The following is a 24,040-nucleotide window of genomic DNA, read 5'->3' on the forward strand; positions in this document are numbered from 1 at the left end:
GGGGAGGTCATGGTGGCACGGGAGGAGGGAGGGTGCCTTTGATGGAAGGAGGAGGAGGAAGGATGGTAGGTACGGTACCGGAGGAGGAGGAGGAGGAGGAGGTGGAGGTGGAGGTACCGGAGGTGGCACTGGAACAGGCGGCGGTTCCGGCACGGGTGGAACCGGTGGTACCCCTGGTAGCCTCGCCACAACCTGGCACGGCAAGACCTACCCCCTGAAGATCAACGTGGAGAACCAGAACGAGGGGCCGATGTTTGACCCCAAGGTACGTAGAATTGATGATACTGTAGCAAAGGTTTTTAATATGGTAACTAGGGCTGTAGCGATATTGTATCGAACCGAGAAATCGTGATACACAGAGTCACGATATTGTATCGCGATACAAGGAGGCAGTATCGTAGTATGCCCTTTCAAAGTTTTGTTACCCATCAGTCAAGAAAACAATCACATAACATGAAGTTATAGTGCTCCCAAGCTTCAAATCATCACTATTATGTTTAAACTTTTTCAAATTATTAATAGCCTCTTGTAGTCTCATAGTTTTTGTTCATAATGTTGGCAACTGAGAAATCGTGGGGTGTATCGAACCGTAGGTCAAAGATCGTGATACGAACCGAATCGTGAGTTGAGTGTGTGGTTACAGCCCTAATGGTAACCAACATAAAGCGTACTATGATGTGTCACCAATGCAACGTGATGGGATGAAGCATCCCCGCTCTCCTCCCCTAAGACCTCCTAAAGAGGCATGGAGAAGCAGATCGAGAGGCCAATGTTTGACCCCAAGGTACAGTAATGTAGAGTTAGTGATACTGTACCAAAGATTTTTAACCCGCTAAGAGACAGCGTTATAAATATGCTGTTACCAGAATGGCAATGACCAAGTCATAGTGTATTACTATGTAGTGTTGCCATGGCGCCGCATTGTTTGGCTGCCTCTCTGGTAACTCCGTCAAAACCGTGCAATTTTTCATCTCTTCAAACCTACTTAGTCCATATGAAGTCTACATTTTGGACAGATATGACGATGTGTTTCTAGACAGCACTTTTTAGTGCTATTTATTGCCGTCTGCATTTTTGTTGACCTTAAATCGAAATCGATGTTGTCGGATCACCGCAGCGCAACGGAACTCCATGGAGATCAGAATGCGCATAGCCAATACCGCATACCAACCGGCCCGGCAGAGAAAGAACATCATCCCGACAAGCCTCGCACTACTGTCTACAAGAGGTCCGCGGACACCAGATGAATGTGGAGACCATCACCGTGTATAGCGTGGGGTGATAGCCTGCAGTTCTGCCACCCGCGATGTAGTCTCCGTCTCATCTAGCACCATATCCACCTAGGAGCCTCGGACACCGCACAGCTGTCTGCTTTGTAAAGCGATGCGTCCAACTCTCGCCTCGATCGACAAATCTATGAACAATCTGACACCATGGACATTTTCTATACTACTTATTTCTTTAATATGTGTATTTATGTTGACATTTAATCTAATGATTTCTGCACGATGTGGAGTTTTACCAGAACCGTCATTTCACTACAAGCTGTAACCTTGGTTATGGCTTTGTATGTGACAAATAAACTACTCTACTCTCTACTCTACTCTACTCTACTCTCTACTCTACTCTCTACTCCTCTGCTCTACTCTACTAAAAGGCCATGTGTTATGTCAGAGTAGTAGTGTAGTACTATGATAGTTAACGTTTCAATGGTTATTACAGCGTTCCACAGTACACCAATATAAAGTCAAATTTTTGACATGGGAACATCGTAATTGTCATTTCCTGTTCTTGAAAAATGTAATAACAATTTCAATCAATCAAAAGGTGAAGGCAATCCCCATCTCGGAGGATGGCAAGTCGGTCAACATCAACGATGTCATCACCACCTATACTGCCGTCGATCAAGACACAGGGCTGCCAGCCGAGAATGTCAGGTGTGTATGTGTGTGTGTGTGTGTGTGTGTGTGTGTGTGTGTGTGTGAGGGTGCGTGTGTGTNTGTGGTGTGTGTGTGTGTGTTGTGTGTGTGTGGGTCCGTGCTTTCGGCAAAAGTATGGAGATAGAGGATCAGTTTCAATATTAAGAAATGAATGTCACACCACTCACCAATATATTTCGTGATCCACAAACAAATGTAATAACATTCGCAAATATAATTCATACAATTTCATGATCCACAAACAATGTAAAAACATTCACAAATATAATTCATGATGCACAAATGAATGTAACCCCCATTCACAAATGCCAGCGCAGTTCTATTCATTTTGCAAACCGGTCTACACATGATATTCGCAAACCCTATACATATTTGTGACTTCCATTGTATTTGTGTGTGGATTTTTGAGACTGTCCTGACGGTATTTGACACACAAATGTGCTCAGCCCAATCACATCAGCCGGCGTTCGAGCGTAAGGTTGAAGACATTGCGCTTCTATTACGCAGCAGAAGGCTACAAGTGCGAAGCCACCATAGATCTGTATTATACACCGATCCGAGGAAATAACCTCGGAAGTAGATTGTAGACGGCCCGCCTTTACTGCTACACGGACTCCCCCCTGGACGTTATTAAACTCGTAATTGAAGCGTATGAAGTTACTGACTTTCACATCATTCTTTGTACAAAATATGTCTGGATCTGGACTAACGTGTGCCGTAATCGTATGTCACAAATAACAGCAGAAAGCTAAAAAGAAAAAGAGCGTGTAGTCCGCGACTTCATAGTCCACAGTTTAAGAGGGACGATTGTCCTTGTTGTGTGCCTACCGGTGTCTACACGCTTCCCACTGCCGTGCTGAGGATGAAGACTTCGCAAGATGTGGATTAAAAACGTTGACACGAAAGGACTTTGCCCCCAAACAAGTATTCAAGGGTATGTATTTTATTTTCTAGGTGGTTAGTGAGTTAAGTATTGTAAGCCAGTGTCTATGTAACATAAACTGGTGGCAACAATTATTTAGCTTGGCTAGCTAACGCTATTTAGTTAAGATTATTTAGCATTATTTCATTAATACCTAAGTTTCCCCAGGAGTGGGAAAAGCACCATGAGCCCCATGGTTATCTGTGCTGTGTGTCATGGTACGTTTGTGTGCTTATTTTCGATTATTTGTGTATGTGTGCCCTTTGAAATGAAAATATGACCCTGGCAACTTAGCTAATTCTTTTGTTATGCTAGCGGAGTTTTGGCAAGGCTAGCCAGGTTACACTGACTAATAAGAAGTCAGGCTAGGTTTGGGGGATAGGCACCATGAGCCCCCATGGTTATTCTGTGCTGTGTGGCCATGGTACATTTGTGTGTTTATTTACGATTATTTGTGTATGTGTGCCCTTTGAAATGGAAATGTGACCCTGGCAATTTAGCTAATTCTTTTGTTATGCTAGCGGAGTTTTGGCAAAGCTAGCCAGGTTGTGACTGACTTAAATAAGAAGTCAGGGTAGGTTTTATTAGCTTTTGTTTTTGTCCATAACCTAGCCCAATTTTATTTTCATCTCGGAAATCGACCACCATGTTTGTATTTGTAATAATGTTTGGCATTATATTGGAAATAAAGTGGCGGGGACAAGCTAGGTTAATCTCAAAAGTGGTAGGCCTATGGACATGTCCCCCAACACCCAGGACTGAAACATTACACCCATGTCTGTCCCTTGTATTACCCCTCCTCAACAAAAGATAATTTTCGCTATCCAACCTCAGTGTACATGTCTTGCTTTGTCCTGTATTTTGTCTAATGTCTGTGAGAATGACTGCAGCCATGGCAAAGATAATTTTCTGTTTCATGTGTAACAGTCAATTATATTTTTATCTCATCTTTATCCACCCCTCCTTAGGTGTGTGGAGTACACTTCCCTGACGGCAGACCAACGCAGGAACACCTATGAATATAGTGTAAGTTTACATGTATATAACAAATAACTTAAGTGATTTTTTCTTAATTACCTTAACCATATGTTGTTAAAGTACTTTTGGAGCGATTTGCGTCCAGATGTTATACTCTCTCCCATCTGCCATTACTTTTTAATCTAGGCTAAAAAAAACAAAACAAAAAACACACAAACTCACACTTAGTTCTTGACTCTTAGTTGTTATGCTTTCTCTCCTTAAGCCACTGCTTTTATGTACCTAAATTGCCTTTCAACACTTGTGTCTTATTATTCCATGCAAGAGTTTACATCTGCTAATTGTAATATAATGCAATGTGAAGTGAGATTTAAAGTGTTCTGTAGGACAGTGGCGTTGTAATTAACTGTGTTGGTGTTTTTTGTTCCTTCTTATATTTATTCTCAGAAAGCACCATCATGTGGAAGACCACCTCAAAGAGGAGATGTCTCCAGCCCCCAACAGAGAGACCATGTGATGAGCCTCCTGTGACAGATTCTGACACCGAAGTAGGGCATAGCTTGGAGGATAGTCTGTCTCCACACCAATGTGATGTTGGCACTCAGTTGGCCAGGCGTAGTGATCATGATTATTGTTCGATGAAGTCAACAAAAGATGCAAGCACACAAACAGATCCTACACCATCACTGTCAGCTCATGACATGGATGATTAAAGTGTCCAAAATTTTTTACACTGGACTAGACATCATCAGCTTTTGGCAACTTTTGAACACCATCATTGGCTTTCTTTCCACAGTCGAAGACGTTCAAATTACCAGTCCATGAACAGCTACTGCTGGTCCTAATGCGCCTTTCGGCTTGGCTTACAGCCTGTGATATGTTCGCAATGTGGAGAGCAACACTTGCCAATTTCACAAGGGAAAATCTTATGTTTTGGCTCCCTCGAGGACACTCTGAATAGAGTAAGACCCTCAAGTTTTCTTGAACACTATCCCAATGCAACATGCATCATAGATTGCACTGAAATATTTGTCCAAAGACCGAAGAACTTGGGGAAAAGAGCAAAAACATAGGGCAACTATAAGCATCACAACACCTACAAACTCCTCTATTGCATAGCCCCCAATGGTTTTGTGATGTATGTGTCAAAACTGTTTGGTGGCAGAGCTAGTGACACTTTTATCACAAACTGTGGATTTCTGTCACATTTGATTTTTGGTGATCAGATTTTGACAGACCGGGGATTCACAATTGGAGATGTTCTTCCTCCAGGAGTGACATTGGCTATTCCAGCATTTACACGTGGATGTACACAACTATCAGAACATGAAGTCACAAGAACCCGCTGTCTCGCCAATGTCCGAATTCATGTTGAACGTGCAATAAGAAGGTTAAAATGCTTCAAAATTTTGAGTAATGTAATTTCAGGTTGATTAAAACATGTTGATGACATTTTGACTATTTGTGCAGGCCTGTGTAACCTTCTTGAAATCTTACAAACATGTTTGGCATACACTACACTTGTTTGTCCCTGTCTGTAGGCCTACATGTCAGCATCATCTTCCAACTTGTCAGCGATACTATGCCCAAGATATTTTGTACTGCTTGACACACAGTGATTGCCCTGACAGGTAAAACGTTGGAAAGACTTAAGATCCTGAACATAACACTTTTTTTTTGATTGTACTGTAGGCCTACATCAAACTCAACCCCATACTCAGAGCACACATTCAGAAGTTGCTGAAACTCAACAGCGCCGGGGGACATGGGCCTAATAGCCAGATCATCAAATGGTTGAAAACGGTGCATGTGTTTTATTGTCTGTGTCTACATCTCGTCATACATCCAGTGTGTTTTGTTTTTTTAACAGACGTGTTTTCACAATGACACTCTGTGAATTTACTTTTGAACAAAGTGTCTTGTGTATAAAATGGTGTGCAGACAGCCGGAGTGTGTGTGTTGCGTAAAGGAACAAGTGCTTTGCAAAGCTGGTATGAAAGTGTAATGCTTGACTTTTGATTAAGGTAAAGCAGCATGTGTTTAAGTTATAGTACCAACAACTGAACAATATGCTACTTTGGTCATCGGCCTATAGTGTTTAAGCAGTAGCCTAGGCAAAAACTGTAACAAAGTAAAAACAAAACAAAGAAAATATAACTGCCGAATGAATTAAGAACCTGAATTTTCACCAGCATTTGACCGGTTGTTAATTTAAAACCAGGCATGCATATATATATCTATCTTTAGAAATTAGGCCTACGTTAACAAGAGGGAATCTTTATCTTTTCAGGTCAAGGTGGCCGCCTTGGCAATAGGGAAACTCTCTCTCTAGGCAAGGCCTAATCAGAAAGCAAGGTGTGTGTGTGTGTGTTTTTTTTTGTTTGTTTTTTAAACCTCTGTCATCAAAGGGACACTGCAAGATTTATAGTTGTTTATTTCCAGAATTCATGCTACTCATTCACTAATGTTACCTTTTTCATGAATACTTACCACCACCATCAAATTCTAAGTATTCATTATGACTGGAAAAATTGCACTTTTCATACATACAAAGGGGGATCTCCTCCATCATTGTCCGCCATTTTGAATTTCCAGAAATAGCCATTTTTAGCTGCAAAAAGGACTGTACTTGGGCCATAACAGAAAATCTGAGTTTATTATTTAGTAAACTTTCATGAAAAGAGCAAATTTGGCAATAGGCAACCCAGTTACAATGAGCAGCATAGTTGCAGTACCCTTTTTGACCATTTCCTGCACAGTGTCCCTCTAACTGATAAAATAAAGCCTTGTTGGCCTCAACATGTCATTAATTTCACCATGTAAATCGTGCCTTTCAAGAACTGATATTTTGAGGCAGTGTTAAGACTGGGTTGCACCAGCTGATTGCTTAGGCTACTTAACCACAGCCCTTTTAGAAGACATCACCTCCCGTCCTCTCCTTGTGGTAGCGTCTCCAGCAATAAGTAAGGATTTGGCGCCCCTTAGTGGCAAGCTGTGCACCCAGCGATGAACAAACAGACAGACTGCAAAACTCAGACAATCACATATTATGTGGCAGAGGTAATGATAAAAATGATGTCTGGTATAGTCAGGAGGTAATGAAAAAAAGCCAGTATAACATTTCCCAATCAATATAAGGGGGATAATGATTAATTAAATTGAATGTGTGACAGTGGCACCAGCTCTCTGTTAAGACTGGACACCACAGGTCAGCTCCTGTGTCTATTCCACAACACACTGCAGCAAGATTTTACATTACATTACATTACAATCGCATTTAGCTGACGTGACGCTTTCATTGTTTCAAAGCGACTTACAATTATTACTTTTCAGGGTATTGGTTACAGTCCCCGGAGCAATGTGGGGTTAGGTGCCTTGCTCAAGGGCACTTCAGCCATGGATGGAGGTGTAGGGAGAGGTCGTGGGGGATTCGAACCAGCAACCCCTAGATTGAAAGACCAACTCTCTAACCACTAGGCCAGGGGTGTCAAACTCAAACTCACAGAGGGCCAAAATACAAATCTGGAACAAAGTCGCGGGCCAAACTCAATATTTACAACGGCCTAAAATTGTGCAAACACACTTAATCTCATTAAATTTCACAAACAGATTCCCATCGTCGTTCAAATGTGCCTGCAGATACTCTGTTGCAGTAGTGTGAGCTGTTTTACTGGCCTATGCCCACTCATTTTTTTGTGACATATTACATTTTATGTTCAGGTCTTATTATGCTATATATTAATGGTGTATGTGGGCCAACTGTAATACACATTTGAAATGATCTTGCGGGCCAAATGAAATGACTCTGCGGGCCAGATTTGGCCCCCGGGCCTGAGTTTGACATCCCTGCACTAGGCCATGGCTGCCCAGATTTCTCACAAAGAGCTGCATTGAAATGACATTAAGAACATTAGTGATTAATAACAAGTTGCCTAGTAAAAAACACACCAGCAAGTGTCATTTAGTGTATGGGGCCATTTGTAAAGTGGACCAATGTAAGGTGTGTGTCAAATTTGAACAACCATCACCCCCCACCTGCAACTACAATGCTGCAGTTGGATATTGGGCACAAGTAGCTAGGTTGTTTTTCAGTTCAGCACATATAAAAAACCATCAAGTAAGCACACAGTATTGAACTATCTGTATGCATTTTAATAACTGTGTAAATAAACATTTCAAAACCGCCAGGTTAATTCATTTTTCTTCAGCACTTAAGCCTACAGTATACAGTATGTCATACCTTTGTCAGGTGCAGTGATTCTCATTGATATGATTAGATTAGATACAACTTTATTGTCTGTTACACCAGTGTTTCTCAACAGGGGTGCCGGGGCACCCTGGGGTGCCGCGGGCCACCCTCAAGGGTGCCACGGAAACGTGGCTGATAAATAAATAATCAATTTAGACAAATATGTATTATATTGCATAAGTTAATGCTAGTCAGTGGAATCTTTCATTTGCCATTTACACACAATAAAGTAAATATAGGTCGCCCTAGTCAGCTGCAACTTCGAACGTAGGTCGTGTGACCTCTCCAAATGTGCTACTTTTCTAAGCTTGTGTGGTATGGGATGCAATGCCATGTTATGGCTTGTTGGTTTGGGGTGCCTTGAAATTTTTCATGAACTGAAAGGGTGCCTCGCCTAAAAAAAGGTTGCGAAACACTGTGTTACACCCATGAAACAGAAAATTGTCTTTGGCGTGGCTTCAGTGATTCTCACAGACATTAGACAAGGCTTGACCAAAAAAAAAAAGACAAGACCACACAATACATGCATGCTGCAGCTGGACAGTTCATCTCTTGTTCAGTATGGTCACAGCTGAGGGGATGAAGGATTTCTTGAAAGATGATAGATATCTACATATAACTGAACCAAGTTTTTCTGCACCGTATTGAACAATAATCCTCTCAACATTAATCCAAGTCTCTCTGTTGGGGGCTGGAGACATCTCCTCTTTGGGGGTGGTCTTCCACATGATGGTGCTTTCTGAGAATAAATATAAGAAGGAACAAAAAACGCCAACAGCTTTTAAAACAGTTAATTACAACGCCACTGTCCTACAGAACACTTTAAATCTCACTTCACATTGCATTATATTACAATTAGCAGATGTAGACTCTTGCATGGAATAATAAGACAAGTGTTGAAAGGCAATGTAGGTACATAAAAGCAGAGCCTTAAGGAGAGAAAGCATAACAACTAAGAGTCAATAACTAAGTTAAGAAAATGTGTGTGTGTGTTTATTTTTTATTTTTTTTTAGCCTAGATTAAAAAGTGGCAGATGGGAGAGAGTCTAACGTCTGTAGCCTAGGCAAATAGCTCCAAAAGTACTTTAACAACATATGGTTAAGGTAATTAAGAAAAAAGCACTTAAGTTATTTGTTATATACATGTAAACTTACACTATATTCATATCCCATATTATGGGATATGGGTGTTCCTGCGTTGGTCTGCCGTCAGGGAAGTGTACTCCACACACCTAAGGAGGGTGGGAATAAGATGAGATAAAAAATATATTTGACTGTTACACATGAAACAGAAAATTATCTTTGCCATGGCTGCAGTCATTCTCACAGACATTAGACAAAATACAGGACAAAGCAAGACATGTACACTGAGGTTGGATAGCGAAAATTATCTTTTGTTGAGGAAAGGTTATTTTCAGTCTGGGTGTAATTTTCAGTCTGGGTGTTGGGGGACATGTCCATAGGCCTACCACTTTTGAGATTAAACTAGCTTGTCCCCACCACTTTATTTCCAATAGAATGGCAAACATTATTACAAATACAAACATGCTGGCCGATTTATGAGATGAAAATAAAATTGGGCTAGGTTATGAACAAAACAAAAGCTACCAAAACCTAGCCTGACTTCTTATTAAAGTCAGTCACACAACCTGGCTAGCTTAGCCAAAACTCCGCTAGCATAACAAAAGAATGAGCTAAATTGCCAGGGTCACATTTCCATTTCAAAGGGCACACATACACAAATAATCGTAAATAAACACATAAATGTACCATGGCACACAGCACAGATAACCATGGGGCTCATGGTGCTACCAAAACCTAGCCTGACTTCTTATTGAAGTCAGTGTAACCTGGCTAGCCTTGCCAAAACTTCGCTAGCATAACAAAATAATTAGCTAAGTTGCCAGGGTGACATTTTCATTTCAAAGGGCACACATACACAAATAATCGAACATAAGCACACAAATGTACCATAACACACAGCACAGATAACCATGGGGCTAATGATGCTCTTCCCACTCCTGGGGAAACTTAGGTCTTAATGAAAGAATGCTAAATAATCGTAACTAGCGTTAGCTAGCCAAGCGAAATAATTGTTGCCACCAGTTTATGTTACATAGACACTGGCTTACAATACTTAACTACACTAACCACCTAGAAATAAAAATACATACCCTTGAATACTTGTTTGGGGGCAAAGTCCTTTCGGTGTACGTTTTTAATCCACATCTTGCGAATGTCTTCATCCTCAGCACGGCCGGGGAAGCGGGGTAAGGGGATGGAGACTCCCAACTGAGATCGCTCCCGGACGTGCGGTCCCAGGTGTTTCTATCACTCCCGGACGTGCAGTCCCACGTATACTGCCACATACAAGCAATTTAGGGTTAGGTTTAGAGTTAGGGTTAGGGTTAGGTTTAGGGTTAGAAACAAAAAACTAACATCAACAAGATAACTGGCTCCGTCATATGGCGGTGGTACCGATAGTCTGGCTAGTGGGAGCGAGATGAAATGGGAGCGTCCTGAGTTGGGAGCGTCAATCTGGGAATCTAGGGCACACAACAAGGACAATCCTCTTTAAACTGTGGACTATGAAGCGCACATACGCTCTTTTTCCACATTTTTAGCTTTCTGCTGTTATTGTGACATCCGATTACAGCACACGTTAGTCCAGATCCAGACATATTTGTACAAAGATGATGTGAAAGTCAGTAACTTCATACGCTTCCGAGTTTACGTCATGGAGCACTTCGGTAATGGCTCTACTTCCGGTTATTTCCTCTGATCGGTGTATAAAGATCTATGGTGGCTGTAGCAACCCCATGTGAGTAGGCTGCCGGATGTGAGTGCCCGGATATCCGCCCGAGTATTTACGTCTATTTTACCTCAGCTACTCGATTCCGGTCGTGTATTTACGACAGTTTAACCTCAGCTACTTGATTTCGGTCCGATTTGAGTCTGACTGAAGATGGAAGGGACATAGGTGCCGTGCGTAAAGAGCCCACAGCACATCGCCGTTTCGGCGACGCCAGAGAGTTCCTTTGATCTCCCAATCAAAAGAATAGGCCCGGTGACCAATAACATCAAAATAATAATTTAAAAAAAAATGAAATCATAACTTAAAACCGAATTGATTTGGGTGTGAAAATTAAACTGTCTCAACCGGGCACCCAAAGGGAATCCATCAAAAGACAACGGCGTTACTTTCTCGTCGGCATTATTTTGTTTTTATTATCCAGGAGGACTGAGCTGAAAACTGCAGCAGTCACCTTGCACAGTTCTAGCTGCTCTGAAGCACGTGCGTGTCTAACAAATCATCCTGCCCATTCGCAATGTTAAATAAAAAGTTTTGCACAAGACTATAGTCTAAAATAGATACACTGTCACAGACACTGGAATAGCCCGTTTCGGAAGCCATTAAAGTCACGAGTTTACCCAGTCTAAATGTAGCTAGCACTCGGAAAGTTTCTGAGTTTTACACTTTACATTAGTGAAACATAACATCAGGATATCCTACAAGTTAAAAGAATATGCCTACCTGGGCATAGCCTTCTCTCTGAGTTAGAAAACAGCAGCTATGCCGCACATTGTGTAGGCCTAGTTATTATTTGGTGGTGCAAAAACAACACGCGAAACCATGCCGCATATTGTGCCATTATTATTGGTGATGCCGAAACAACAAAGCCAGATTGGTGACTAGAGCCTGCCTAGTACATTTAGACATAGCCTACTCATTTGATTGTGCCATGTACATTTAAAAGTGTCAGTGCAGAATTAAACTGGGCGCTGATACAGCGTACAGATACAGTCAGAGGCGCGCACACGCTCTTATTTCTGTATTATATGAAAATATCCTAAAACATCAGAGGACCTTCGTGGTGGAGGATACTTGCGGCGCGGGTCGAGACCGAGTTGTTAGGGGACACTCTTAATATTATTGAAGGGACAGACCATGCTCGATACTTTACCCGGTCTAAATGTAGCACTCGAAAAGTTATGCCGCATATTGTGCAGATTATTTGGTGATGCCAACAACACGTGAAACTAGGCACATTGGAGACTAGAGCCTATAATTTAGACATAGCCTATTCATTTGATTGTGCTACGTAAACTTAAAAGTGTCAGTACAGAATCAAACGGGACGCTGAAATATGGGAGCCAGCTTCGTGTCCGGTGAATATTGTGCAGAGGTGTGTGCGCGCGCACAACTAATTTTTCTTCCATCCCTTTGCTCATCAAGCCTCCGATCTCCAAAAAGACACGGGCACTCAGGATAACTGTTTACACGAGCTGTTTAAATAATGTGATGCACGTTCTTCATGACATGGCATGGTTTGGCCACCCTAAATCCACCGAGCGGACAGAGCCCTTGCAGAGAAAAAACGAGGAGGAGGAATATGTGTCTACACACATGATGCTTGGTGCAATAATGCTACGGTAGTACAGAGGCACTGCTCTCCACGAGTGGAGTTCATGATTATCAAGTGCCGACCCTTCTATCTACCCAGAGAAATCTCCGCTATCCTATTAGTCGCCGTCTACCTCCCACCCAGCAACAAAAATGGCGTCAAAAGCGAGGCACTGAACGAGCTGCATCGGGGCATCAGTGAACAACAAGATGCACACCCAGATGCCTTCATAGTGGTACTAGGAGATTTCAACCACGGAAATCTCAAAACAGTACTTCCAAAATTTCATCAACATGTCAACTTCCCAACAAGAGGACAAAACACCCTGGACCTCGTTTTCACAAATCAGAAGAGAGCATACAAGGCAAGCCCCATCCCCCACATTGGATCATCAGACCACACGACAATTCTGCTACTGCCAGCTTACAGACAAAAGGCAAAACTCACCAAACCAGTTCTGAAGGAGGTGAGAAAATGGCCTGAGGGAGCCATCTCACGACTTCAGGACTGCTTTGAAACCACAGACTGGGACATTTTCAAAACAACTGCCACCCACAGCAAACACATTGACATTGAGGAGTACACAGACACCGTGACCTCCTACATCACAAAATGCATCGATGATGTTACAGAAATAAAACACATCACTACCAGGGCCAACCAGAAGCCATGGTTCACAGGAGACGTTCACCGACTGCTGAGGGCCAGAGACAAAGCCTTCAGAGCAGGAGACGTAGCTGGCCTAAAGACAGCAAGGGCTAACCTGTCCCAGGGCATCAGGAAAGCAAAAAAGGAATACTCAGACAAAATAACAACACACTTCAAAGACAGCAGAGATGCACAGAGCCTGTGGCAGGGCATACAGGCCATCACGGACTATAAGCCTGCACCACGAAGCTGTGACAACAACACCTCTCTGCTAAACGATCTGAATAGTTTCTTTGCCCGCTTTGAAGCACAAAATGACACTCACCCACAGAAAACTCCCCCTCCCCCCCATGATCAATCCCTTTACCTGTCCTCTGCCAGTGTTAAGAGGACACTGGCCACCATCAACCCACGCAAAGCAGCTGGCCCAGACAACATACCAGGCCGAGTGTTGAAGGATTGTGCAGAAGAGCTGAAGGATGTCTTCACAGACATCTTATACATCTCTCTGGAGCAAGCAGTCATCCCATCACTTTTCAAAGCTGCTACCATCATACCTGTGCCGAAGAAATCATCACCATCATGCTTCAATGACTACCGTCCTGTAGCACTGACGCCCATAATCATGAAGTGCTTCGAACGGCTAGTCCTGTCACACATCAAAGCCACCCTACCCCCCACCCTAGACCCCTACCAGTTCGCATACCGAGCCAAGCGATCCACGGAGGATGCAATTTGCTCTGCCCTCCATCCAGCCCTCACCCACTTGGACAATAAAGACTCATATGTGAGAATGCTGTTCATTGACTTCAGTTCAGCATTCAATACCATAATACCACAACAACTCATCAGAAAACTGGACAAACTAGGTTTCAGCACCTCCCTCTGCAACTGGCTGCTGGACTTCCTGATGCAAAGACCACAAGCAGTACGGGTAGGGAACAACACCTCGAGCACCCTGACCCTGAGCACGGGGGCTCCGCAAGGCTGTGTTCTCAGCCCCCTGCTGTTCACGCTGCTGACACACGACTGCACAACGACCCACAGCACTAACCATCTAGTGAAGTTTGCGGATGATACAACACTGGTGGGCCTCATCACCAAGGGCGATGAGACTCACTACAGAGAAGAAGTAGACCTGCTGGCCAGATGGTGCAAAGACAACAACCTCCTGCTGAATGTCAACAAGACCAAGGAGATTGTTGTCAACTTCCAAAGGGTCCAAAAACAACTGCCACCACTGACCATCGACGGCGATGCTGTGGAGAGAGTGAGCAGCACCAAGTTCCTTGGAGTGCACATCAGCGACGACCTCTCTTGGACCACCAACACTACATCACTGGCGAAGAAGGCCCATCAGCGTCTCTACTTCCTGCGCAAACTAAAGAAGGCAACATTCTACAGAGGAACCATAGAGAGCGTCGTGTCCAACTGCATCACAGTGTGGGGAGGAAGCTGCACGGAGAAAAACAGGAAGACACTCCAGCGTGTTGTGAACACAGCGAAGAAGATCATTGGAGTACCACTCCCCTCCCTGCAGGACATTTACACCACACGCCTCACCCGGAAAGCACTGATGATCATCAAAGACACAAGCCACCCTGCACACAAACTGTTCAGCCTCCTGCCCTCTGGAAAGAGGTACAGGCTGGCTAGCAGCTCCATGCACCAAGCGATCAAGATACTGAACACTAAACCCACTCTCCCTCCACTGTCAGCCTTTAGCCAGCCAGGCCACTGACAACCCCCCCCCCCCCCCCCACTGTCAGCCTCTAGCCAGCAAGGCCACTGACAACCCCCCCTCCCCATCCCCCACCACCATATCTGCGACTGAACATTCCACCTGCACTACTATACTTGTGACTGAACTTTCAACCTTCAACCTGCACTAACTCAAAACATGCACACACACACACACACACACACACACACACACACAAGCACACTGCACTTTCTGCACTAAACCCAACATACACACACTGACACACACACACACACACACACACACACACACACACACACACACACACACACACACACACACACACACACAGACACACGAACACACACACAAGACGCACACCGCACCTTCTACCTGCACTAAACACATACACACACAAGCACGCACACACACACACACACACACACACACACACACACACACACACACACACACACACACACACACACACACTGCTGCTGGTGTACTTGACAGACCTTTTTATATTTATTTTCTTCAAAATGCTACTATTACCATGTCAGAACGCTATAAAGGACTTTTTTTAGGAAAAGCACAAAAACACAACAAATACCTCTTAATGTATGTCCTCTACAAGTCTTCTGTTGTCCAGTCTTGCACTTTAAATGTCTGTATGAGCACTGTCTATGTCCATACTGTCTTAAGTCCATGTATAAGTACTGTCTATGTCTATACTGTCTATGTCCTTACCTTAATTAGTCTATGTCTGTATGGGAAAGCAAGAAATGTAATTTCAAATTCTTTGTATGACCAGTGCATGTAAAGAAATTGACAATAAAACCTACTTGACTAAATTAAACAGGACTGCATTCGCACATATCGTTTAAACATCCATGATGGAATTGTCACTCTTAATGTGCAAGTATTGGATATGAAAAAAAGATCCTAAACGGTCACAACACCAGAGGACCCGTGGTGGTGTGGTGGATATTTGCGGCGGGGGCCGAGGCCGAGTTGTTACGGTAGGCTACAATCATATTATAGAAGGGACAGTCAGGCGACACAGCGCGACTCACATAGGGTAGCTGTGGTACCGCAAAGCATTCCTGATGGTGGAAATGAATGCAAATGCATGCAAATACTCGGGCGGATATCCGGGCACTCACATCCGGCAGCCTACTTACATTGGGTTGCTACAGTGGCTTCGCACTAGTAGCCTTCTCTGCGTAATAGAAGCGCAATGTCTTCAACCTTACGCTCGAACGCCGGCTGATGTGATTGGCTGAGCACATTTGTGTGTCATATACCGTCAGGACAGTCTCAAAAATCCACACACAAATACAATGGAAGTCATAAATATGTATAGGGTTTGCGAATATATGTAGACCGGTTTGCAAATGAATAGGGAGGGAAAGTAATCTCATCGCCCCCTGCTGGCAACGTTCCAACCCCCTGCAACAAATGAATGTTTTTTTTCTTTGAAAAATTACATCTCGGCCCTGACGACGAAGTAGAAGTAGTGGCAGTCATATTATGGGCATGTTGGCCCGTTTTATCGAATCAGGTGGTAAAATGTTCGGTTTTTCACTGATCTGAGCTGATTTTAATATTCTTTAAAAAGCTAATACAGAACTACACTGACTGGCATGTGTGGCTTGTTTACTCCATGTAATTAGCATAGCCAAATTAGCATAGCCAAACATGAGCCAGAGAGGTGGTTACTCGTCACCACAGAAGCCATCATATCTACTACAGAATTTAAAACCATACCAAAATGATCGCGTGTATATATGTGTAATAAGAAGACAATGTGGAACTCATAGGATTACAAGAATGTGAAGATATGCGAAGAACTTGCGTTCGTTCGCGTTCATTTGTTTCTCTGTGTTGTCAACGAGGCGCGAAGCACAGCATGCTGGGAGCTGTAGTCCGTTTCCGACCAGATTGGCACAATTTCTATTTTTCTTAAAAGGGCAAAAAATGACTTGAGATTTTCACAGGTAGTAGTTCATGCTATTGTGTACGCTGAAAAATGTGTCTGGTGTTATAGTTCCAAGTCATATCTTTGTGGGATTTTTAAAAAAAACTTGTCTATGGGAGTTTCAATAGGATCACCCTGGTGTTTGGAACGTAACCGCTAGGATCGCTGTTTTCCACTTTCCCTCCCAATAGAACTGCGCTGGCATTTGTGAATGGGGTTACATTCATTTGTGCATCATGAATTATATTTGTGAATGTTGTTACATTTGTTTGTGGATCATGAAATGTATGAATTATATTTGCGAATGTTATTACATTTGTTTGTGGATCACGAAATATATTGGTGAGTGGTGTGACATTCATTTCTTAATATTGATACTGATCTCTCTCCATAGGCAAGTGGTCCTGTGTACAGGGAAGCATGGGTCAGTTGGAGGAAAGTGAAATTGTGTGTGTGTGTGTGTGTGTGTGTGTGTGTGTGTGTGTGTGTGTGTGTGTGTGTGTGTGTGTGTGTGTGTGTGTGTGTGTGTGTGTGTGTGTGTGTCTGTGTCTGTGTGCAACCACGTGCGTACTGTATGCGCGTGTGTGTGTTGTGTGTATGGCATGAATGAATTGCCCTGGCCGCCTGTTCTGCCTAATGAAGGCATTTCGTAAGTTTTGACATTCTTATGTGTGTAATTGGCTGTGTGCCCACTTCAGGTATGCGAAAGGGAAAGACCCTGATAACTGGTTCACCATCGACCCTGTTACCGCCGAGATCAAGCTCAACAAGCTGCCAGACAGGGAGTCGCCATTCCTGCAGAACGGCACCTACCTAGCAGAGGTGCTCTGTCTGACACAAGGTATGTCCTAATTGCACACACACACACACACACACACACACACACACACACACACACACACACACACACACACACACACACACACACCACACACACACACACACACACACACACACACACGCCCACATTCACACCCACACCCACACACAGAAAGAGACACATAGTGTTCAACACACACACAGACACACAGACACACACAGAAACACACAGACACACACAGACACACACACACACACACACACACACACACACACACACACACACACACACACACACACACACACACACACACACACACAAATACACACACACACACACACACACAGCCATATTCACATCCACACCCACACACAGACACAGAGAAGCACGCGCACACAATGGCACATACACGTGCTAAGCTTAGGTGTTCTTTCTGATACAAGGTATGTTATAATTGCACCGAAACACTCCCCGTCCCTCCCTTATTATCAGGGGCGGCCCTTGTCGATTTGCTGCCCTAGGCAACTATGAGTTCAACCGCAATTTTTTTTCAGTTTGCCACCCTGGCTATGTCCAACAAAAACATTGGTTGTTTTGCAGTTGGTTGACAGTTCCTCACAACATTCTTGAAGAGGCAGCACTTTCATTTGCAGAGTTTATTCATAGAAAAACAGGCACCAGAATGGAACATTACTTTAGCATAAAAATTCAATGTCCCAGCACACTGTTTGAGATCGTGATATAGAGACTAGAGAATGTTACATTGCATTTCATTTGAATTTAATAGCAGAGTAGTGCTACAGCTTACAGGGTCCAGTCAGAGCAGTGACTGTACGAGTTTAGATTAGATTAGATTGTTAGATTTTTTTCCATCCCTGATTCTCTGGTGCGGCGCCCCCTACTGGAGTGACTCCCTTAGCATTTGCCTATACTGCCTCAGCCAAGGGCTGTCTCTCCCTCATTACACACTCTCTCTCTCTCTCTAACACAGCGAGTGAGACAGATTCCTGTCTGGAATGAAGGGGGTTGCTCACTGTCTCGCCAGAAATGCAATTGCTGACTCCCAAATTCCATTTGAAAATTGCTTGGTGGGATGGAATGGGTGATACAACTTGGTGGGATACAACTTAGTGGGATGGAATGGGTGTAGAGAAGTATTCTCACCACTGGGTGGTGCTATTGCATGACATATAAAAATACAACTGTACAGAACAGTACCAAACAGAAAATAAAAATTGATTGGACTACATGACATTACACTTACATATGTTGTTATACAAAGTGACTTAAAGAGGGGACATTACAGTGTTCTAAACACATTTGGAAGTAAAAAAGAGTGTAGGCAGAGGCCTAGACGTACATGTTCACGGGTAGAACCTGTACCTGTTTATGGGCAAAGGTGTAAGCAAAGTCACTGAAGTACAAGCAGGGAATCATTTTCCCCACTAGAGGGGGATGTCTTCACATCTAGAAAAGAGCTGTTAATGAAGTTATGTTCAGCGCCACTGTCAAGGAGTCATGGTTTATTTTTTTGTCTGTCTTTGCCATTTCCACATGTAATTCCCAGGTAAATATAGTCAGCATTTGTAGAGGGTAGTTTTTCCTACTTAGATTTTAGATTAGATTAGATTTAATTGGATTACATTACATTACGCTTTACATGTTATACAAAGTGACTTAAAAGAGGGGACATTACAGTGTTTTAAACACATATGGAAGTGAAAAGAGTGTCGGTAGAGGCCTAGATATACATGTCCATGGGTATACCTGTTAATGGGCAAAGGTGTAAGAAAAGTCACAGTACTGCAGGCAGTGGACCAATTCTACCACTAGAGGGTGATGTCTTCATATCTGGAGACTAGGACACTAGAGGAGGTCATGTACAACTCCAGTGTGCGTTACAATATGCAACCTTGCCTCCTCCACTTGAGCTTGTCTCCTCGTACCAGGAAGTAATATGTCATGATGACATCACTGACCACAGCATTATATTTCAATATCTTTCTTGCAAAAGCTCAATTGTAAAGCCTTCTTCTCATTTGCAATTGGGATGGTGAATGAAAAACAGTCCCTCAAAAGTTGTTGTGGCTAGGCAGACAGCTGGGAAACTTTATCAGTTTCTCCACGGAGGAGGGGCCAGAAGGTGGGGCGAGGAGACAAGCACAAGTGGAGAAGGCAAGGTCGCATATTGTAACGCACTCCCAGTGTCAAGGGGTCATGGGCTGTGTCTCAAATCACACACTTGTGTCAGTGCACTGACAGTCAGTGCACAGTGCACACAGTGCACTGAGGTCTTTAGTGCATAGTGTTGTGGAAAAATTTGAGCACTATGCACTGTGCCCTCACTGGAAGTGATGGCTGAGCATGGCATTAGCTCGCCAAATACGAGTTGGCTACTGTTTACAATGCACAGTGTCTGGTGCTTGTATTTCCATGTCCTTCACCCCAAAGGACAACAATCACACATACAATACTTTGGTTGGCATACAAAGGTTGGTGTCCCATCAACATTACTTGCAGAATTAGGAGACTGACCAAACTCTTCTACTGAACTGAATGACACATTTCCTCCGTGTCATTGTCAACATGGTCGCCGTTTAGTGCGTGCAGTGTCCATCATTCTGCACTGCATTTTTCCGCCATTGTTAGGGGATCATCCTGGCACTTTCAGTGCACTGGCTCAACTGAAATTTTCAGTGTGAGCGCCCTAGGCACTGAAAAACAGTGCCCGAAGTGCACAAGTGCGTGATTTGAGACACAGCCATAGTTTCCTTTTTTGTCTGTCTTTGTCATTTCCACATGTAATTTCCACAACAGATGGACATATGAAGTACACATAAAGTATATATACACAACATTTGTAGAGAGTACTTAAAGACTAGAGAGTAGTTTTCCTTACTTAAAGACCAACCATCTCTTATATCAGCCATGGAGAAAGCTTTCTCTAGTGTAGAAATGGGCTGTAAAGCATAAATGGTTAAACTATGTCCACTACATTAAACTTCGATTTTTTTCGCACACCTCAGCTGGCAGATGCGTCGGATATGGCCCATGGGTTACTCAGCAAACAACTTAAACAAACTCCCGCACACTGACCATTTCGCTGTTCTTTCTTTAATAAACGACGTTTCGGTACTAGACCTTCTTCCAATCTTGCCTGATGAAGGTCTAGTACTGAAACGTTGCTAGTTAAAGAAAGAACAGCGAAATGGTCAGTGTGCGGGAGTTTCTTTAAGTTGTAAACTATGTCCACTGAAATGAAGGCCTATACACCCCCCTCATCTATCTACCTGTTTCTCCCACCAGAAATACCCACCATGTCAGCCAAGGGCAACTTCGCCGTCCATAGAATCATGTACTGTATAGCAATGTCAATAGGAAAGTTTACTCTAGTACAGGGATGGGCAACTGGAGGGCCGGGGGCCGCATGCGGCCCGGCTCCTAACTCAGTGTGGCCCTTTGGCTACATAAATACATAAATAATGACCAGATTTTTCAAGACACTACTAAATGAATCCATTGTAATTATACTGTTGGCCAATAGAGCACACTCCTATTCTTTCCGAATCAAATCAAAACATCGGCAGTCAATGAGCAACCAACTGCATCTCGAGCTATAGTTGCAGTCAGATCCCTGGTCATGTGGCCCTCCGATGGTTGCGATAAAGAAATGTGGCCCTCCATATCATGACAGTTGCCCATCCCTGCTCTAGTATATAAATGTATTTTTCTTCTTTCTTCCACATTTTTCTTCAACCAGCCATTTTTAAAGCATGAACTACTGTATAAATACTTAGTGTACGTATACTGCATATCTCTAACATGTAGATTCAAGATTAGATTAGATTTCTTTATTGTTATATTTATTTTCACATCAGACAGCCAGTTACTACTTTTACATGACATTTTTAATTCCGAATTAATAATTCCGAATTAAATAGTTCCATCGAGTTTACATTGATCCTTCATTTCATTTTGAATTGTTAAGTGTTTACATGATGTTTTCAAAGCAGAATTAAGCTTTATTCCGAAGGAAAGTGAGTTAATTCTGAATTAAATATCTCATGTAAACGTAGCCAGTCTCTATTCCCCCTTTCCTGCCCAACAGATCATTTATTCCCCCAATTTTTCTTTGATCAGTAACTTGTGTTGGAATCACTGTTTAAAAGAAAAATAATAATTAAAATAATAATAATAATAATAATAATAATAATAATAATAATATATATATATATATATATATATAAACAAGATCCCAAGAAACAGTGGCACTGCAAAGTCATTGACCAACACTCACTCACCCCAGACACTTTTCAAATCTCTTACCCACCAAGACGGACATGGGTGCTATAGATTGTGTACACAGTCAGGGTTCCCACACGTCCTGGAAAACCTGGAAAACCTGGAAATTTAGAGATATGTTTTCAAGTCCTTGAATGTCCTGGAAATTCACCAAATGTCCTGGAAAAAAATATTTTGTCCTGGATTTTTTTTCCTTCAACTTTTTCCCGATTTTGTTTGTGGTATAATTTTTACTCTTTTTTTAGTCTAGACATGACGATTGAATTTATATCCACGCATTGAATACATTATTGTCCACACACACACGCACAGTTTGGTCAGGTTGCCATCTTTGATTGCACTTATACACAGTCATATTCTTTGACTCAGTGTTGCCAAAAGTCGCTACAAGTCGCTAGTTGGCTTGCTGAAAAGTCGCTAGATGATATGATGGCGTTATATATCTCTCGAAAACATGCCTAGGGTCATAATAGGCCTACAAATAGGCAGTGCTAGCACTTACTTACAAAAAATTGTAGTGCTATCTTTTTTTGGAGATCAGAGCATATCTGCAGCCCTGCTTAATCGTAGGAAATGCTTCTGACAGCAGCTCAGCGTCACTGAGGTGCTGTTTCCACGTAGCTGGATATTTTTATATGTGGATATTTTTTTCTCCTGCTTGTATTGGTTTTGCATTGGTTTTGGCCTTCCGTTTCCACGTAGCAGATATTTAAAATCCAGGTATAAAAAGCAGGAGAAAAAAATCCTGTTTAGGGGGCTGAAACGCATTTGTTACAATGGAGGATTTTTTTATCCACATGTTGCATTTACACCTAGCAGGAGAAAAAAATACCCTGCTAAAAAAATATCCTGCTACGTGGAAACAGCACCTGAAAAGACATGTTTTACCAAAAAGTTGCTAAATGTGGAATTTAGTCGCCGAAAGGTTAAAGGTTAAAAGGTTAAAATGAACCATTCCATCTGTTGTTTAATTTATTAATTGTCCCCTGTCGATGTGTCGCTGTGCATGTCCAAATTGTGGGTTCGACGGAGAAAACATCCGTCCTGAATTACCAAAAAATGGTCCTGGAAATGTCCTGGAAATGTCCTGGAAAATGATTTTTAAATAAGTGTGGGAACCCTGACAGTTAGCAGTCTAAGTCTAAGTCTTTCTTGGCCACCAGACCATTAAGTCTTGGCCACCAGACCATTAAATCACTTGGCCACACAGACCATTAAGTTTGAAGTTGTTAAAGATGCTGGATTAAAAGACAAAAGAATAAAAGAGAAGTATTTACACAACCTAGAAGCTCCCTTGTACGTTGCTGTGATTTATTTGATGGAAGGTCACATAATGTAATGTAATGAAATTGTGTAAGCAACATCTACACCATCTATGCTCGTTTCTTGCTCGTTTCTTTATACACCTCTTGTTGTCAGTGTATAGCCACCTGTATTGTGTATAGCCAGTGTATTGTCACCTCAATAGGTGCAGTGAATTAACTGGTGTACACACTATCTAAGATCATATACTAGTGTTGTAATTACATCAGTAAGACTAACTGCTTCTACAGAGTCGCAGCGGCCCGGAGTACTAAACCTTTTAATAGCTTGAAAACCTGCTGCTACTAGTAAATGTNCCAAAAACACAATTTCGTTGCCTTTTTGACAATGACAATAAATTCTTGAATCTTGAATCTTGGAATCTTAATACAGCTCTGATAATTTTTGTGTACTAAATCACCATCATCTGTTCCCCTTTCTTACCCACCAGACTACTGAGTGCCTGCTACAGTAGTTTAAGTGTAACCTAACGGGGGCTCTAAATTAACACCAGCCAACCGGGAAACGTTGGTGAAAAATCAATGAAAAATATAATCTTAATCTTATTTTAAAGATAAACATCTACTAGCGATTTTGGCTGGTGATGGAAAAAAGTTCATTTAGAGCCATGCATGTGATGTAATTGGCCCTGCCATGGCCAACCGGTAGGGCACTTTGTCTGCCATGCGGCCGACCGGGGTTCGATTCCCGGCCCGGGTCATTTGCCGACCCCTCCCCATCTCTCTCCCCCCATTTGCTTCCTGTCCACCTCTCAAACTGTCCTGTCAACAAT

General features: G+C 42.7%; 1 protein-coding gene and 2 long non-coding RNA genes across 3 annotated transcripts; 2 read left to right on the forward strand and 1 right to left on the reverse strand.

The window, feature by feature from the left end:
• Positions 1-51: 51 nt before the first annotated feature.
• On the forward strand, positions 52-17,702 carry LOC134444564 (desmoglein-2.1-like; the record flags this gene model as incomplete). The annotated part of the gene is made up of 3 exons (XM_063193833.1): positions 52-265; positions 1,828-1,937; positions 17,522-17,702. Coding segments are annotated over 3 exons (478 nt in total), but the record flags the coding sequence as incomplete, so codon positions are not given.
• Positions 4,263-5,784, forward strand: LOC134444566 (uncharacterized). The gene is made up of 2 exons (XR_010034028.1): positions 4,263-4,388; positions 5,533-5,784. It is a non-coding gene; the product is annotated as an uncharacterized LOC134444566 (long non-coding RNA).
• On the reverse strand, positions 8,114-10,358 carry LOC134444565 (uncharacterized). Its single transcript, XR_010034027.1, has 3 exons — positions 10,264-10,358; positions 9,245-9,321; positions 8,114-8,828 (listed from the first exon to the last, which is right to left on the reverse strand). It is a non-coding gene; the product is annotated as an uncharacterized LOC134444565 (long non-coding RNA).
• Positions 17,703-24,040: the final 6,338 nt, after the last annotated feature.

Source organism: Engraulis encrasicolus, unplaced genomic scaffold (assembly GCF_034702125.1).
Source record: "Engraulis encrasicolus isolate BLACKSEA-1 unplaced genomic scaffold, IST_EnEncr_1.0 scaffold_598_np1212, whole genome shotgun sequence".
Lineage (NCBI taxonomy): Eukaryota > Metazoa > Chordata > Actinopteri > Clupeiformes > Engraulidae > Engraulis > Engraulis encrasicolus.